A 13,263-nucleotide genomic window follows, 5' to 3' on the forward strand; every position below is an offset into this window, starting at 1 on the left:
TAATTACAGTTGCTTTAGTTGTACCACAAAACTGTGGGTGCTGTATAGCTGAAATAAGAACAAAATGCTGGAAGCACTCAGCAGCTAACCTGCCGGCACAATGCTGCAAGTAGCATAACCCCAGTGACCTGGGTTTGATCCTGACCTCCAGTGCTGTCTGTGTGGAGTTTGCATGTTCTCCCTGTAACCATGCGGGTTTCCCACTAGTGCTCTGGCTTCCTTCCACATCCCAAGGACATGCAGGTTGGTAAATTGCCTCCTGTAGACTCCCCGTAGTGTGTAGGTGAGTGGTAAAATCTTGGGGGAGAGAAGGTGGGGTTAATGGTAACAAAATAAGTATGAGGTGGGGTAGGATAAATAGTGTTTTCAAACAAAATGGTCTGCGCAGACACGATGTCTCCATGCTGTATCTTGCTATGGTAGGGTGGGAGAAACAGTTCACACTTTGATCCTGATGAAAGGTCCTTGACCTGAATTGTTAAGTACCCGTCTCCTTGTGTTGCCTGACCTGGTGAGTGCTCCAGCATTTTATGTTCTTTAGTTATATTGTTCTTTAACAAATAAAACCATTCCTATATTGTTTATAATGTTTCAATTTTTTATTCATCTGTTTTGTTTTTCCTTTCCAGGTTACAAGTCATTACTGAGATATGAAGGATTTGAAAATAACTCGCGGCAAGATTTTTGGTATAATCTTGGGAGTGTAGATGTCCATCCTATTGGCTGGTGTGCAACGCTTGACAAACCCCTCGTGCCACCTCAGGGTAAGTTCTGGCCACCATTTATATTGATGCATCGTGCTGTCAGGATTCCTCCCCAGTCGTGTGATGTTGGTGTGAAGGGGTGGGAGGGTAAAAAAAGAAGTGGGGAGAATTGATGTACGTAGACCTTGATGTTTTTCATGTAGCTCTAAAGGTGGTGAGAATTGGAGGGAGGTCACCTTGCTCTCTTGGGGGTGGAGACAGCTAGCGCAAGGGAGCATTTGGTAGTTAGCAGTTGGTGGAGGAGATGGTAATTAGGGGAGGGAAAGGGAATTATCTATTGTTTGAGCATTCCACAGAACAATATAAAGCCAGATACTTCAGATGACAAAACACTTCACAAGTAAATTGTCTGTTACTTAAAAAAAAATCAATGTGGTGAATTTGGGTTAGGTAGAGAGAGGTAAAATCACTGATGGTCCCTGCCTATTGCTATGTTGAGTTTATCTTCTAGCGTCTGAATTTGTGTGACTATTCTTCATGTGGGAGACTGTGTATTGAGTGAAAAATCAATGAATTGTAAATAGTGAAATTATTCTCTGTAGTAGAAGTAGAAAAAGAAAATAACTGAAGGGCAAGAGTCTGGGAAATATTGGCCCCTAGAAGAATTTGAGTGTTCTTGCACATCCATCACAAAATTAACATGTAGTACAGCAAGTGATTAGGAAGCTGAATGTAAGTTTTTATTGCAAGAAGCTGGCAATACAACTTTTGCTGCATTTATGTAGGGCTTTGTGGAAGTCACTCAGAATAATGCATACAATTTTGTCTCCTTGCCCTCGGAGGGCAATAGAGGTTGACTACTTTAATTCCCAGGATGGAAACCTTGTCTTTAGAGGAGACTTTGAGAGATTGAGTAGAATGGTCTTGGGTTCACTGGAATTAGAGAACTTACCCTGATTAAATTCTGGGCTCTGCTGTAGCTGTTCAGAGGCTATTTCTTTATACAGGCTGTCCCTGGGTTATGAACACCAAACTTATGGACACCCTACATATGAACAAGCTTCAATAATATTATTAAATTCAGAAGTACAACATACATTTATTCCTATGAATGGCCGAACTAGTTTATTCCCTCCACTTTTAGTAATTGTTCTTGCCTGTCTTGTGTGCTTTTGATGCCATTCACTACAATACCGTGGAGATATGGTTACCATATCAAGTGATTTGTATGTATTTTCTGACTTGCGGACATCTGTAAAAACAGAACCTGTTTATTGTCTGGTGCAGCCTGCACAGGAGCATGTGGAAAATTACCCAGGGAAAAAGCACGGTCCATTCACTCCAGCTAATTAGTACGTCATCAACCCACTTGAAGTTGTCAGCAAGGTGTTGGAAATGTCATTACTGGCACTATGACCATTCTGCTCAAGATAACTTCACAACCTTGGTCCAAACGTGGATAAAAGAGCTGAGGTGGGATTGGCTATCCTTGGCATCAAGACAGTAGTTGTCCAAATAAATTAATTGGAAGCCATGGGAGAAAATATGGGCTAGAGTAGAGCCTTGCATTGTAGTTCATGAAAGCAATCTAGGTGATGTATAATGTGTTCAGGACTTGATGGGAAAAATATTACATTGTGGAGTGACTTTGTATTAACTGGCGATATTCTCTGTACAGCTGTGCAAAACAAAACGACGGACTGGAAAGCCTATCTTTTAAGGAAACTGATTGGTTCCAGGACCCTACCAGCTGACTTCCATTATAAGGTATGGGAATAACTATTCACTCTAGTTCTTATGAAGTCCAGATGAAAGTATCTGAGGTATGCAACTAATGCTCATTGACTGGTGTCAACCAAAAATGCCCATGTGCTATTTCTGTATCGATGCTGTTAATTGATCTCAGCAATGCAGTAAATTTGGGTTGGGTATAGGAAAAATCACTGAGGGTCCTTGCTTTCTATTGCTTTTTGAGTTCATTTTCTAGCATTGAGTTTGTATATCCATTCTTCACATGTGAGGCTGGGTATTGAGTGATTTAACCAAAGTGGGTCTTTCTGTTCCAACCTTCCTCCTTCCTATCTACGGATTTTCTAACAGCAATCACCTGCAAGGATCAAGATTTTTGCTCCCTAACTCGAGATTGCTGAGACCTTCTGAAGCCCCCTAGTTGCTGTCTTGGCTGAAGTTTCCATCTTGGAGCATCATAATGTTTATGAATCTGTGTATATCTTTAACCACGATTCAGGTTGGAAAGATGTCGTTCATTGAGTCCCACCTCAGTAATAACCAGCAACACAACCTAGAGCACTCCTGATCCTTGTTGCTCATTTATATTGAGTGATACAGCTTCATAGCTTCTTATGAAGTTGGGAGTAATGTGACCCGTGTGTATGAGACACAGAGCATCCCTGCTTCTGAAAACTCTTCTTTCAAGAGTCACTTCTGAAAGACAATTATGCTGCTTTTTTTTTAATCTGTAAATTCTAAATCTACACTTTTATCCTTTGCTTTTGCCAAAAACTTGATGCCTCCCTTAAGAGCTATTTTTTTGAGAATCACAGACTCCTGATACAGCTCCAGCTCTGATCTATCTTTAATCTGAAACTATCTTTTCTGCATCAGCAAGGACACATGTGGGTGCACTAACTGGTTGGGTCAATCAGTTGACCCAGGAGCTCTGACATATGGTCACTCAACCAGCATTTAATTGGTTGCGCTGTCACTGGGTGCATTTTCAAGCCTTTTGAAACTGGGCAAGGTTTCAACCACACCAATCAGGATATTGCAATGTTGACAAATGCCCTTGTGGACAAGGTCAAACCATGTCCCACATTGCCAACTCCTATTCATACCTGGTGGCCAAACTCTTCACATTCATGATGACTTCACCTTAAGATGGCCAAAACAATCTGCCAAAACTAAGCCTATGAAGTAAAACAAACTGCACAGCCAAACAGATCATTTTTGGGATGATCTCCAGAAAGAGGTAAATCTTTCCTGTCATATTTGGAGGCTGGTTTATTAGGGTAATGAGTTTTGCAGCATGTTATTCTATTGTTTGTACCAGCCTTGAAAGATTTTCTCCCAGGTAGTGCCTGCTGATCTCTGCACCGCTGTTAACAAAAGATCCATAGCAAGAGAAGGAGAGCCTCCTAACCTTATTCATCCCAAACTGACAGTTATTCGGGCAGTTGCTGGTACTGAGACTGGTCCTACTGTAGCGACTCACCACTCCAGCATTGAACCGGCTCCCGACATCGTGAGCGTCGTCGGATGCCCCGATCCAAGATGGCGCCGGGCCCCCCTCCTTCCCCATTGTCGGACTAGGAAAGCTCGCGTGCGGGGAGGTCAGGTGACCCGCGTGTGATGTCAGCGCGGGAAGTTTTGGGATATTAAAGGTGCACCGCACCCCTGTCGTTCATTCGACTTCTGATTTCAAACCAGCGACTCTGTGTCTTCATTTCATAGTGTGTAGCTAGCCGCTACATTGGTGACCCTGACGGGCCCAAACATTTTTTGGACCCACGATGTCCGCACAACAAGAGGTACAGGCAGTAGCCCTTAAACTGCCCACCTTCTGGACCCTCAGGCCTTGTGTCTGGTTCGATCAGGCTGAGGCCCAGTTCCAGATTCGCCAGATCACCAGGGACATCACCCAAGTACTACTATGTGGTGAGTGCCCTCGACCAAAACACCACAGCCCAGGTCGAGGACTTCATTCAGGTGCCCCCGGAGGAGAAGTACGATGTTCAAGACCTTCCTTCTCGAAACTTTAGGCCTTTCCCAACGTGAACGGGCCTCCCGCCTCCTCCACCTCAATGGGTCGGGTGACAGACCCCCCTCCGCGCTCATGAACGAAATGTTGGCCCTGGCAGACGGCCACAAACCCTGCCTGATGTTTGAGCAGGCCTTCCTGGAGCAGTTACCCGATGACATCCACCTGCTCCTGGCGGATGCCGATTTCAGCGACCCCTGGAAGGTGGCTGCCCGGGCGGATGTCCTTTGGCGGGTGAAAAAGGAGAGCGGGGCGTCCGTTGAGCGCATTCCCACGCCGCGTTCCCAGCGGCCCAGCAGGCCAGACCTGGCAATCGAACGCATCCCACCCGCCACCAGGTCTGAGACACCGACTGACCAATGGTGTTTCTACCACCAGCAGTGGGGCGCTGACGCCCACAAGTGCCGGCCACCATGCAGGTTTCTGGGAAATGCCAGAGCCAGCTGCCGCTGATGGCTACGGCGGCTGGCCACCTGGATAGCCTCTTGCATGTGCGGGACAGGCGTTCCGGATGTCGTTTCCTAGTGGACACCGGAGCTGAAGTCAGTGTCGTGCCTCCCAACAGCCACGAGACTCGCAACTGCACACCAGGACCTGCCCTCAGAGCCGCCAACAGTAGCGCCATTCGGACCTTCGGCACCCGTTTGGTGCACCTCCAGTTCGGCACCTGCAACTTTACTTGGAAGTTCATCCTGGCCGCCATTGCACAACCACTCCTCGGGGCAGACTTCCTTCGCGCCAACAGTCTGCTGGTTGACCTGCGGGGTAAGCGTTTGGTACATGCCAGGGCCTTCCAAACGTTCTCGTTGGGTGAGGCCAAGCTACCGGCCCCACACCTTGACTCCGTCACCACGTCGACCAACGAGTTCGCCAGGGTCCTGGCAGAGTTCCTGTACTAACGCCCCAGTTCTCCACCACCTTGCCCAAGCACGGCGTCCAGCATCAAATCCCCACCCAGGACCCTCCCCTCCATGCCGGCGGCTACCCCCGGACAAGCTCCGCCTTGCGAAAGAGGAATTTAAAAATAATGGAGGAATTGGGGATCATCCGCAGGTCAGACAGCTGGAGCTGGAGGCAGCCGGAGGCTGGTGACCCTGTGGCGATTACTGACACCTGAACGACATTACTGCCCCGGACCAGTACCCTGTGCCGCATATTCACTGCCAACCTGCACGGGCGGTCCATTTTTTCCAAGGTCGACCTTGTCCACGGGTATCACCAAATCCCTGTGCATCTGGACGACATTCCAAAGACTGTGCTGATCACACCTTTCGGCCTCTTTGAATTTGTCCGGATGCCCTTTGGCCTCGAACGCTGCTCAGTCCTTCCAACGACTGATGGACGCGTTCAGGCGCGACCTTGACTTCGTCTTCATGTGTCTTGATCGCCAGCAGCAACTGCCAGGAACATTTCATGTACCTCCACCAACTCTTTTCTCGCCTGAGGGATTTCGGCCTGACCACTAAACCAGCCAAATGCCAGTTCGGGCTTGAGTCAATCGATTTCCTGGGCCAGCGGATCAACAAACACGGCACCACGCCCCTGCCTGCAAAGGTCGACGCCATACGCCATTTCGCCGGACCCACCTCCATCAAGGGCCTGCAGGAATTCCTCAGTATGGTAAACTTTTATCACCGGTTCATACCGTCCGCGGCCCGCATCATGTGCCCGTTGTTCGCTCTCCTGTTGGGCGGAAGCAAGGACGTTGTTTGGTCGGAAGAGGCTCACACCGCGTTCGTCGAAACCAAGCAGGCCTTGGCGGATGCAGTCATGTTGGTGCTTCCTCGTACAGATGTCCCGACTGTCCTCAGTGTCGATGCCTCCAGCACAGCGGTCAGAGGCGTTCTAGAGCAGCTTATCGAAGGGCGTTGGCAACCGCTGGCATTCTTCAGCAGGCACCTTCGACCACCAGAGCTCAAATATAGCGCCTTCGACCGCGAACTGTTGGCGTTGTACCTGGCCATCAGACACTTCCGATACTTCTTGGAGGGCAGGCCGTTTACAGCTTTCACCGACCACAAGCCGTTGACCTTAGCTTTCAACAAGGTCTCAGATCCCTGGTCAGCACGGCAGCAGTGGCACTTGTCGTACATCTCAGAGTTCACCACTGACGTCCGCCATCTGTCTGGGAAAGAGAACGTGGTCGTGGATGCACTGTCACGGCCCACCATCCGAGTTTTGTCCCGGGGGTGGATTTCGGTGCCTTGGTGGAGGCACAGCGAACAGACATGGAGATGCCCAGCTATCGCACTGCAGTCTTGGGCCTGCAACTGCGAGAGCTACTGGTAGGCCCCGGTGAGTGCACCCTGCTGTGCAATATCTCCACAGGTAGACCATGCCCCATTGTCCCAGCTGCCTGGTGCCGACGGGTTTTGATTCCATCCACGGCCTCGCGCACACCCATCCATCCGGACTACTGTCTGGATGGTGTCCGACAAGTTCGTCTGGCATGGCCTGCGTAAACAGGTTTCCGAACGGGCCCGGTCCTGCACACACTGCCAAAACTTGAAAGGACAGCAGCATGTCAAGGCTCCCCAGCAGGTAGGTTGAAAATCCTGCAGGAGGTTGGACCATATCCATGTCAACCTGGTCGGCCCCCTCCCAGTCTCCCGAGGAGCGCGGTACCTCCTCACGATTGTCGACCGTTTTACCCGCTGGCCTGAAGCCATTCCCCTCGCAGACGCCTGCGCACGGGCCCTTTTGTCAACTTGGGTGGCCAGTTTCGGTGTCCTGGCACATTATCACCTCAGACGGGAGCTCAATTCACCTCCGGCCTGTGGTCTGCCGTCGCCAACGTGGGGTTTCTGGATCCACCGCACTACCGCCTATCACCCACAATCCAATGGGCTGGTGGAGAGGTTCCATCGACACCTGAAGTCGGCACTCATGGCCCGCCTTAAGGGGCCCAACTGGGTAAATGGACTCCCCTGGGTCCTGCTGGGGATACGCACCGCCCCAAAAGAGGACCTGCATGCCTTGTCCGTGGGGATGGTCTACGGAACACCCTTAGTCGTCCCGGGCGAGTTCCTATCAGCCCCTTGGGCCAGAGGAAGAACCTGCTGCAGCGCTCGACCGGCTGCGCGAGCAGATTGCAAACCTGGCCCCGATGCCCACCTCGCAACAGGGATAGGCCTCGACCCATATGCCGACTTCCCTCCAAGACTGTAAGTTTGTCTTTGTCAGGAGGGGCGCACACCGAACACCGCTGCAGCAGCCATACAAAGGGCCGTTCCAGGTCTTCAGGAACAATGGGTCTACATTCGTGCTGGACATTTGGGTGGCGCGAGGAGGTTTTTACAATTGACCGGCTGAAGCTGGCTCATTTAGACTTGGACCAACCCGGGGTGGTCCAGTGAGCGCGATGCAGGGGCAGGCCACCCAAGTCATAGTTTATTTAATTCTGGTTTTCGCGACGGTATCGCTGGTTCTGGGGGGTGGGTGTTATGTAGCGACTCACCGCACTGGCGTTGAACCGGCTCCCGACAGCGCGAAAGTCGTCGGAGGCCCCGATCTAAGATGGTGCTGGGCCTTCCTCCTTCCCCATCGTCGGGCTAGGAAAGCGCGGGAACTGTAGCACGGGAAGTTTTCGGATATTAAAGGTGCATCGCGCCCCTGTCGTTCATTCGACTTCTGATTTCAAACCAGCGACTCTGTGTCTTCATTTCGTAGTGTGTAGCTAGCCGCTACACTACTTAAAATTAAAGTGTGGTTTAGTTAAGGAACAAGTTGGGTGTGGAATGTTATCAGGTATGGAAGAGCTAAAATAGGACAAAAGACACATTGATTTGGTGTGAGAGCTAAGGGAGAAACACGGATCTCAGTGGAGATCACGCAGCACTGTTGGTAAAGCTGGGAAATAACCGCCTGTGTTACTTGGGTGTGCACTCGGTTGAAGGTTGACTACCTGGAATGTCTACTTAGTTTCTCTCTCCACAGATGCTGCTTTACCTGCTGAGCAGTTCCAGCATTTTATCATAGTCTTTTCCACCTCTGAGCAGCATGTTGTGTTATAATCTGTGTATATTTTTAACCATGATTTAGATTAGGAAAATGTCCGTCATTAACGCCTGATTTGTGCTGAGTTGGCTCACTTCGGATTGGATGCGATAATTTTTCATTGAGGCCCTTGTATTCCAAAGGTTTGTGGTGGGGTGGGAGGTGGGGTGGTACAGGAGAGCAATGGGAGGACGAGTTTTGATTGGATGTGGCTGCTTTCCATTGACCTGTGGTGGAAGGTGCATCTGTGCAATTTTTGAATGAGGACAAGATGGTCTTGACTATGGGCTTCCCCTGCATCAAGATGATCTGATATGTAATATAACCTGAGCAGTAAGAGAGGCCACTGAGTAAACTGGTGTCTGCGGAATTGTGCATCACCTTCAAAGGTGATGGGGGTGGGGTTGGTCACCTTGTCTTTTTAGTTGATGCATTTGTTCAAAAAGGCACGTATTCTCTCTCTCTCTGCCCAGATGGTGGAGAGCATGAAGTACCCATTCCGACCAGGAATGCGGGTGGAGGTTGTCGATAAGACACAGATTTCACGCACGAGGAAAGCAGTTGTGGACAGCGTGATAGGTGGGCGCCTGCGGCTGCTGTATGAAGATTGTGAGGAGGATGACGATTTCTGGTGCCACATGTGGAGTCCTCTCATCCATTCGGTGGGATGGTCCAGGAGAGTGGGTCACAAATTGAAATACACAGGTGAGTACTGGAGAGTTTCTAGGGATTTCTGTTGTTGAAGAGCTGTGACTGGTGAATCTTCTGGAGTGTAGAAGCCTAGAGTGTGATCTAATAAATGCTTTTAGTATGTTAGGATCGAAAGTGAGAGACTATTTCCTCTGGGAGTATCCAAACCAGTCTAAAAGTAGAGCTAAGGAATTGGAAGGTAAAGTAAGAAAGTACCTATTCACACAAGGGAAGTATAAATCTGGAACTTTATCCCCCAGTGTAGGGGTGATACATAATGGTATGGAGGTCCAATTGAAAAGTTTATGATAGAGATTGATGGCTTTTCATTAGAAGAAGAGCCACGGAGCCTTGATGCAGTTAGGATATGCATCTGTGATAACCTAACTGAATGGCCTGAATAATGTGAAGGGACCAACTCTTCCTGAATAGACTTGGTGTTGAACAGTTAATGGTTTTAAGATGTGACTCCCACCTTTTGGTTCCCCTGCTGTACTGAGATGCCACTCTCTTTTGCTCTCAAACTATTGCCCAGTTACAGTTCCATGTGTCAAGCCAGCCAGTTAGTGCCTGAACTGCATGGAGTTAGAGCTGAGGAAGAGCCAGAATAAGCAGGAAGAATCAGATGGGATGAAAAAGTGAAACACACATGAATAGGAGGATGTTATCATGCTCTTGATTAACAGGAAGGTGCATCAACAGTGAGTTTGGTATGTGAAGGTGTGGAGCTTTTAGCCTATTATTTTGTAAAGATTAATCAGATTTCTGGTTTTCTAACAAGATGCTAATCAACAAATTGGTTCCTTTTGAATTATTTACCAGTTAAAGTGAGAAGGGGTAAAATGAACAGGGTATTTGTAAACTTTTGATCTATTTTATAATCTTCTAGTCTGTGCTGCTTCTTAAAATGTTCTCACTCCTTCTACAGAAGGAGTTCATAGAGGAGAGCTGAACTCGTACCCAACATTCAGGAAAATCTACTGTGATGCTGTACCTCACCTCTTCAAAAAGGTAAAGGAAAATATTGTACATTTTATTTCATTCTCAGGGAGTGTCTGCCTCAGACAAGGCATGCATTTGTACCAGTGGAGCAAGTCAACAGTTTTGTTGCTCGGGTAATGATGGTCAGAAGCTCAAGGAAGGGAAGCAGAGTCAGGAGCTCTCTCACTGCATATACATGGGTGGCAGAATGATACATTGGGTGGTGCTCCTGTCTCACAGTCCCAGTGACCCATGCTCGATGTTGTCTGTGTGGAGTTTGCACATTCCCCTGTGACCATGTGTTTCTCCTGACTGCTCTGGTTTTCTCCCACATCCCAAAGATGTGCTGGTTGTTGGGTTAATTGGGTGTTGTAAATTACTAAGTGTAGGTGGGTGGTGAAAGAATCAGGGTGGAGTTGATGGGTATGTGAGAAAGAATAGGTTGCAGGAAAATAAGTGAATGGGTTCATGAGATTACTCTGTGATCCAGCATAAACTGAATGCCCTATGTTGAAAGGACATATGAAAGAGTAAACAAAAATGTTTATGTCATACCTTCCTCAGAAGACATCTGAAAACTTTCTCAGCCAATGTGTGCACAGTTCTCGTAAACAGGAACAAGATGAATGTTGCGTTGATCTGTACTGCATGTAAATCTAGGGTGCTAGAACCCTTAACTATAAGGAAAATACTACAAATGGTAAAATAAAACAAAACAAAGTGATGTATGTGCTAGACTGCTTGACCAATCTGAAAGGACAACGACCTGAAATATTCATCCCGCTCCTCTTTCCACAGATGCTGCCAGATCTGTTGAATATTTATAACATAATAGGAAAATGCTGGATCTCGTGTTCATTTTTGTTTCAATATAATGGGCGTGGCAGTTGACTATAACGTCCATTGGGCCAGTTCCAGCACTTGCTAAGATCTTGGATTTTTAGTCCTAACTCCAATTTTCTAATGTATTCCCATTTCCCTTGAATCCTTTGATGTCCCAAAAGGTACTTTATCTCAATCTTCAATACCCATAACCTTCTGTAGTGGTGAATTCCAAAAGGCCTGGGTCTTGAAGTGTAATTCAAAATGATACCATGACATACCTGGAATTGGTGAATGTCTTTCACCTTTGACGATTTTTTTTTGTCATCAGTTCTTCTTTAGTGTAGTACACCAACTAACAAATGGTAATTTGGATAGGTAGATTTCAAATTTGTGCTGCAGTTTCTCTGAATTGTGTGTTTTGAATCCTTGTTACACCACTGAGGGGAGATGAATTGAATGTCAGTCATTTCTCCAAGGATGCAAACAATTCTGACTCTTGTTTATGCAGACAATTTGGGATCTCATATTTTCTCATGGCCCTCTAATCCATTCTGGGTCTCAGAATATCCCCATCAGCCCATACTCCCAGTATTTCCCAATAACCTTTTTAAACATACAACTTCCCCAATTCTCCTGTCACCCTCTTGTACTAGTGGCAGTTTAGTAGCAGTTAGCCAGTTAACCTTTTAGCATGTCTTTGGAATGTGGGAGGAAACTGGAGCACCTGGGGAAAACCAGAGCAATCACAGGGAGAATGTGCAAACTCTACATAGGTTGTACCCGAGGTCAGGATCGAACTGGCGTGGCTGGACTGTCTGCTGCACCATTGTGCCAGCTCATATTATTTCTGTGCCTAATAACCAACCAAATCAGAACACATCTTGCTCTAGAGAGTTCTAGCACAGGCTTTACAATTAATAGAGTACACAGCACGGAAGCAGGCCCTTCGGCCCAACTGGTCTATGCCGATTAAAATGCCTATTCAAGTGAGTTCCAATTGACTAGAGTGGGACTAAGTGACCAGAGTTTGTGTCTAGAAGGGCACTTGAACCGCTTCAGTACAGAAGGCTATAAGCCACGTGCTGGAAGATGGGATTAATGCAATTAGTAGAACAATTTGAAAAATTCAATGGTGGAGCAGACTCAATGGGCCAAATGGCCTAATTCTGCTATGTCTTATGGACTCCCACATCACTGATAACCTGAGTTACAAGCCAGTTATGATGTTCTTGAGTCTATACTTGCTGCTCTTGTGCACAATTCAACAATATGCAAGGGTTATTGACAACCAGAATGCAGTAGACTGTCAAGTGTTAGCCCTGAACCTTGCTGACCGTTAACTTCTTTGATACATCTAAATGTTTGTTACCTTAGAGTAAGAAATTGACAGCAGAAAGTTCAGCCATATTTTTGAGAACAACCAATAAGCTAACAGTTGTAGTGGACCATTTGACAGTTGCTCACATCAAAAATGTAAATGTGTTGGTTTATTCACAGATATTGACTGGTTTATTGAGTGTTTCAGACATTATTGGCTCTTGTGGTAGGTTTCCATATTTCTTGGATTTTTGTTTCTCTCTGATATTCCAGGTGCGAGCAGTTTACACACATGATGGTTGGTTTAAAGAAGGGATGAAACTGGAGGCCATTGATCCACTGAATTTATCCACCATTTGTGTTGCTAGTGTCCGAAAGGTAAGTTTTAAATAGAATTGTGTGATTATGTTTCTTTACTGGATTGGCTATTAGGAACACTCAATGGTCAGAGGAAGATCGGAAAACCATCGTTCAGTTAGTTACAGAAAGACCTCGACAGTATGTCTGCATTAGACCCATGTTTCCCTTTCAGTTTTAATGTAGATGTTTAGTGAAAGCCATTCTGCAATTGATGAGAAAGACCTAGAAGAAAGAAATCTTAAATTCATTTGCACCTGTCGTCATAGCTCAGAGCTTTCCTGTGCCATCAAGTGTTGTGTTTAAGTGTGAACTGTGGAGACAGAGTTAAGTTCGTTGACCTCACAAGGTTGAGGATGGAGGCAAATAAATATTCCTTTGAATCATCTGTTATGTGATTAAGCAATTAAGGGATGCAGCTGTTGGGAGGGAGTTTTGGGATGAAATTAATGGTACCAAGTCTTTGGAGACAGAAGAGACTGCAGATGCTGGAATCTGGAGCAACACGAAATGCACTGGAGGGACTTAGCAGGTCAGGCAGCATCTATGGAGAGAAATGGACAGTCAACGTTTCAGGTTAAGACCCTTTACCTGGGCTGCTGATGTTCATCAGTC

General features: G+C 47.0%; 1 protein-coding gene across 2 annotated transcripts in view; it reads left to right on the forward strand.

Moving 5' to 3' along the window:
• Positions 1–13,263, forward strand: part of l3mbtl2 (L3MBTL histone methyl-lysine binding protein 2) — a 66,287-nt gene that overhangs the window by 18,928 nt on the left and 34,096 nt on the right. For both annotated transcript variants that reach the window (XM_052043133.1, XM_052043131.1), the window contains exons 7-11: positions 630–764; positions 2,383–2,471; positions 8,952–9,183; positions 10,097–10,179; positions 12,565–12,669. In XM_052043133.1, coding sequence (XP_051899093.1) covers positions 630–764; positions 2,383–2,471; positions 8,952–9,183; positions 10,097–10,179; positions 12,565–12,669 — 644 coding nt within the window. The remainder of the gene's footprint in view (positions 1–629; positions 765–2,382; positions 2,472–8,951; positions 9,184–10,096; positions 10,180–12,564; positions 12,670–13,263) is intronic.

The sequence above is a fragment of the Pristis pectinata genome, chromosome 33 (genome assembly GCF_009764475.1).
Source record: "Pristis pectinata isolate sPriPec2 chromosome 33, sPriPec2.1.pri, whole genome shotgun sequence".
Lineage (NCBI taxonomy): Eukaryota > Metazoa > Chordata > Chondrichthyes > Rhinopristiformes > Pristidae > Pristis > Pristis pectinata.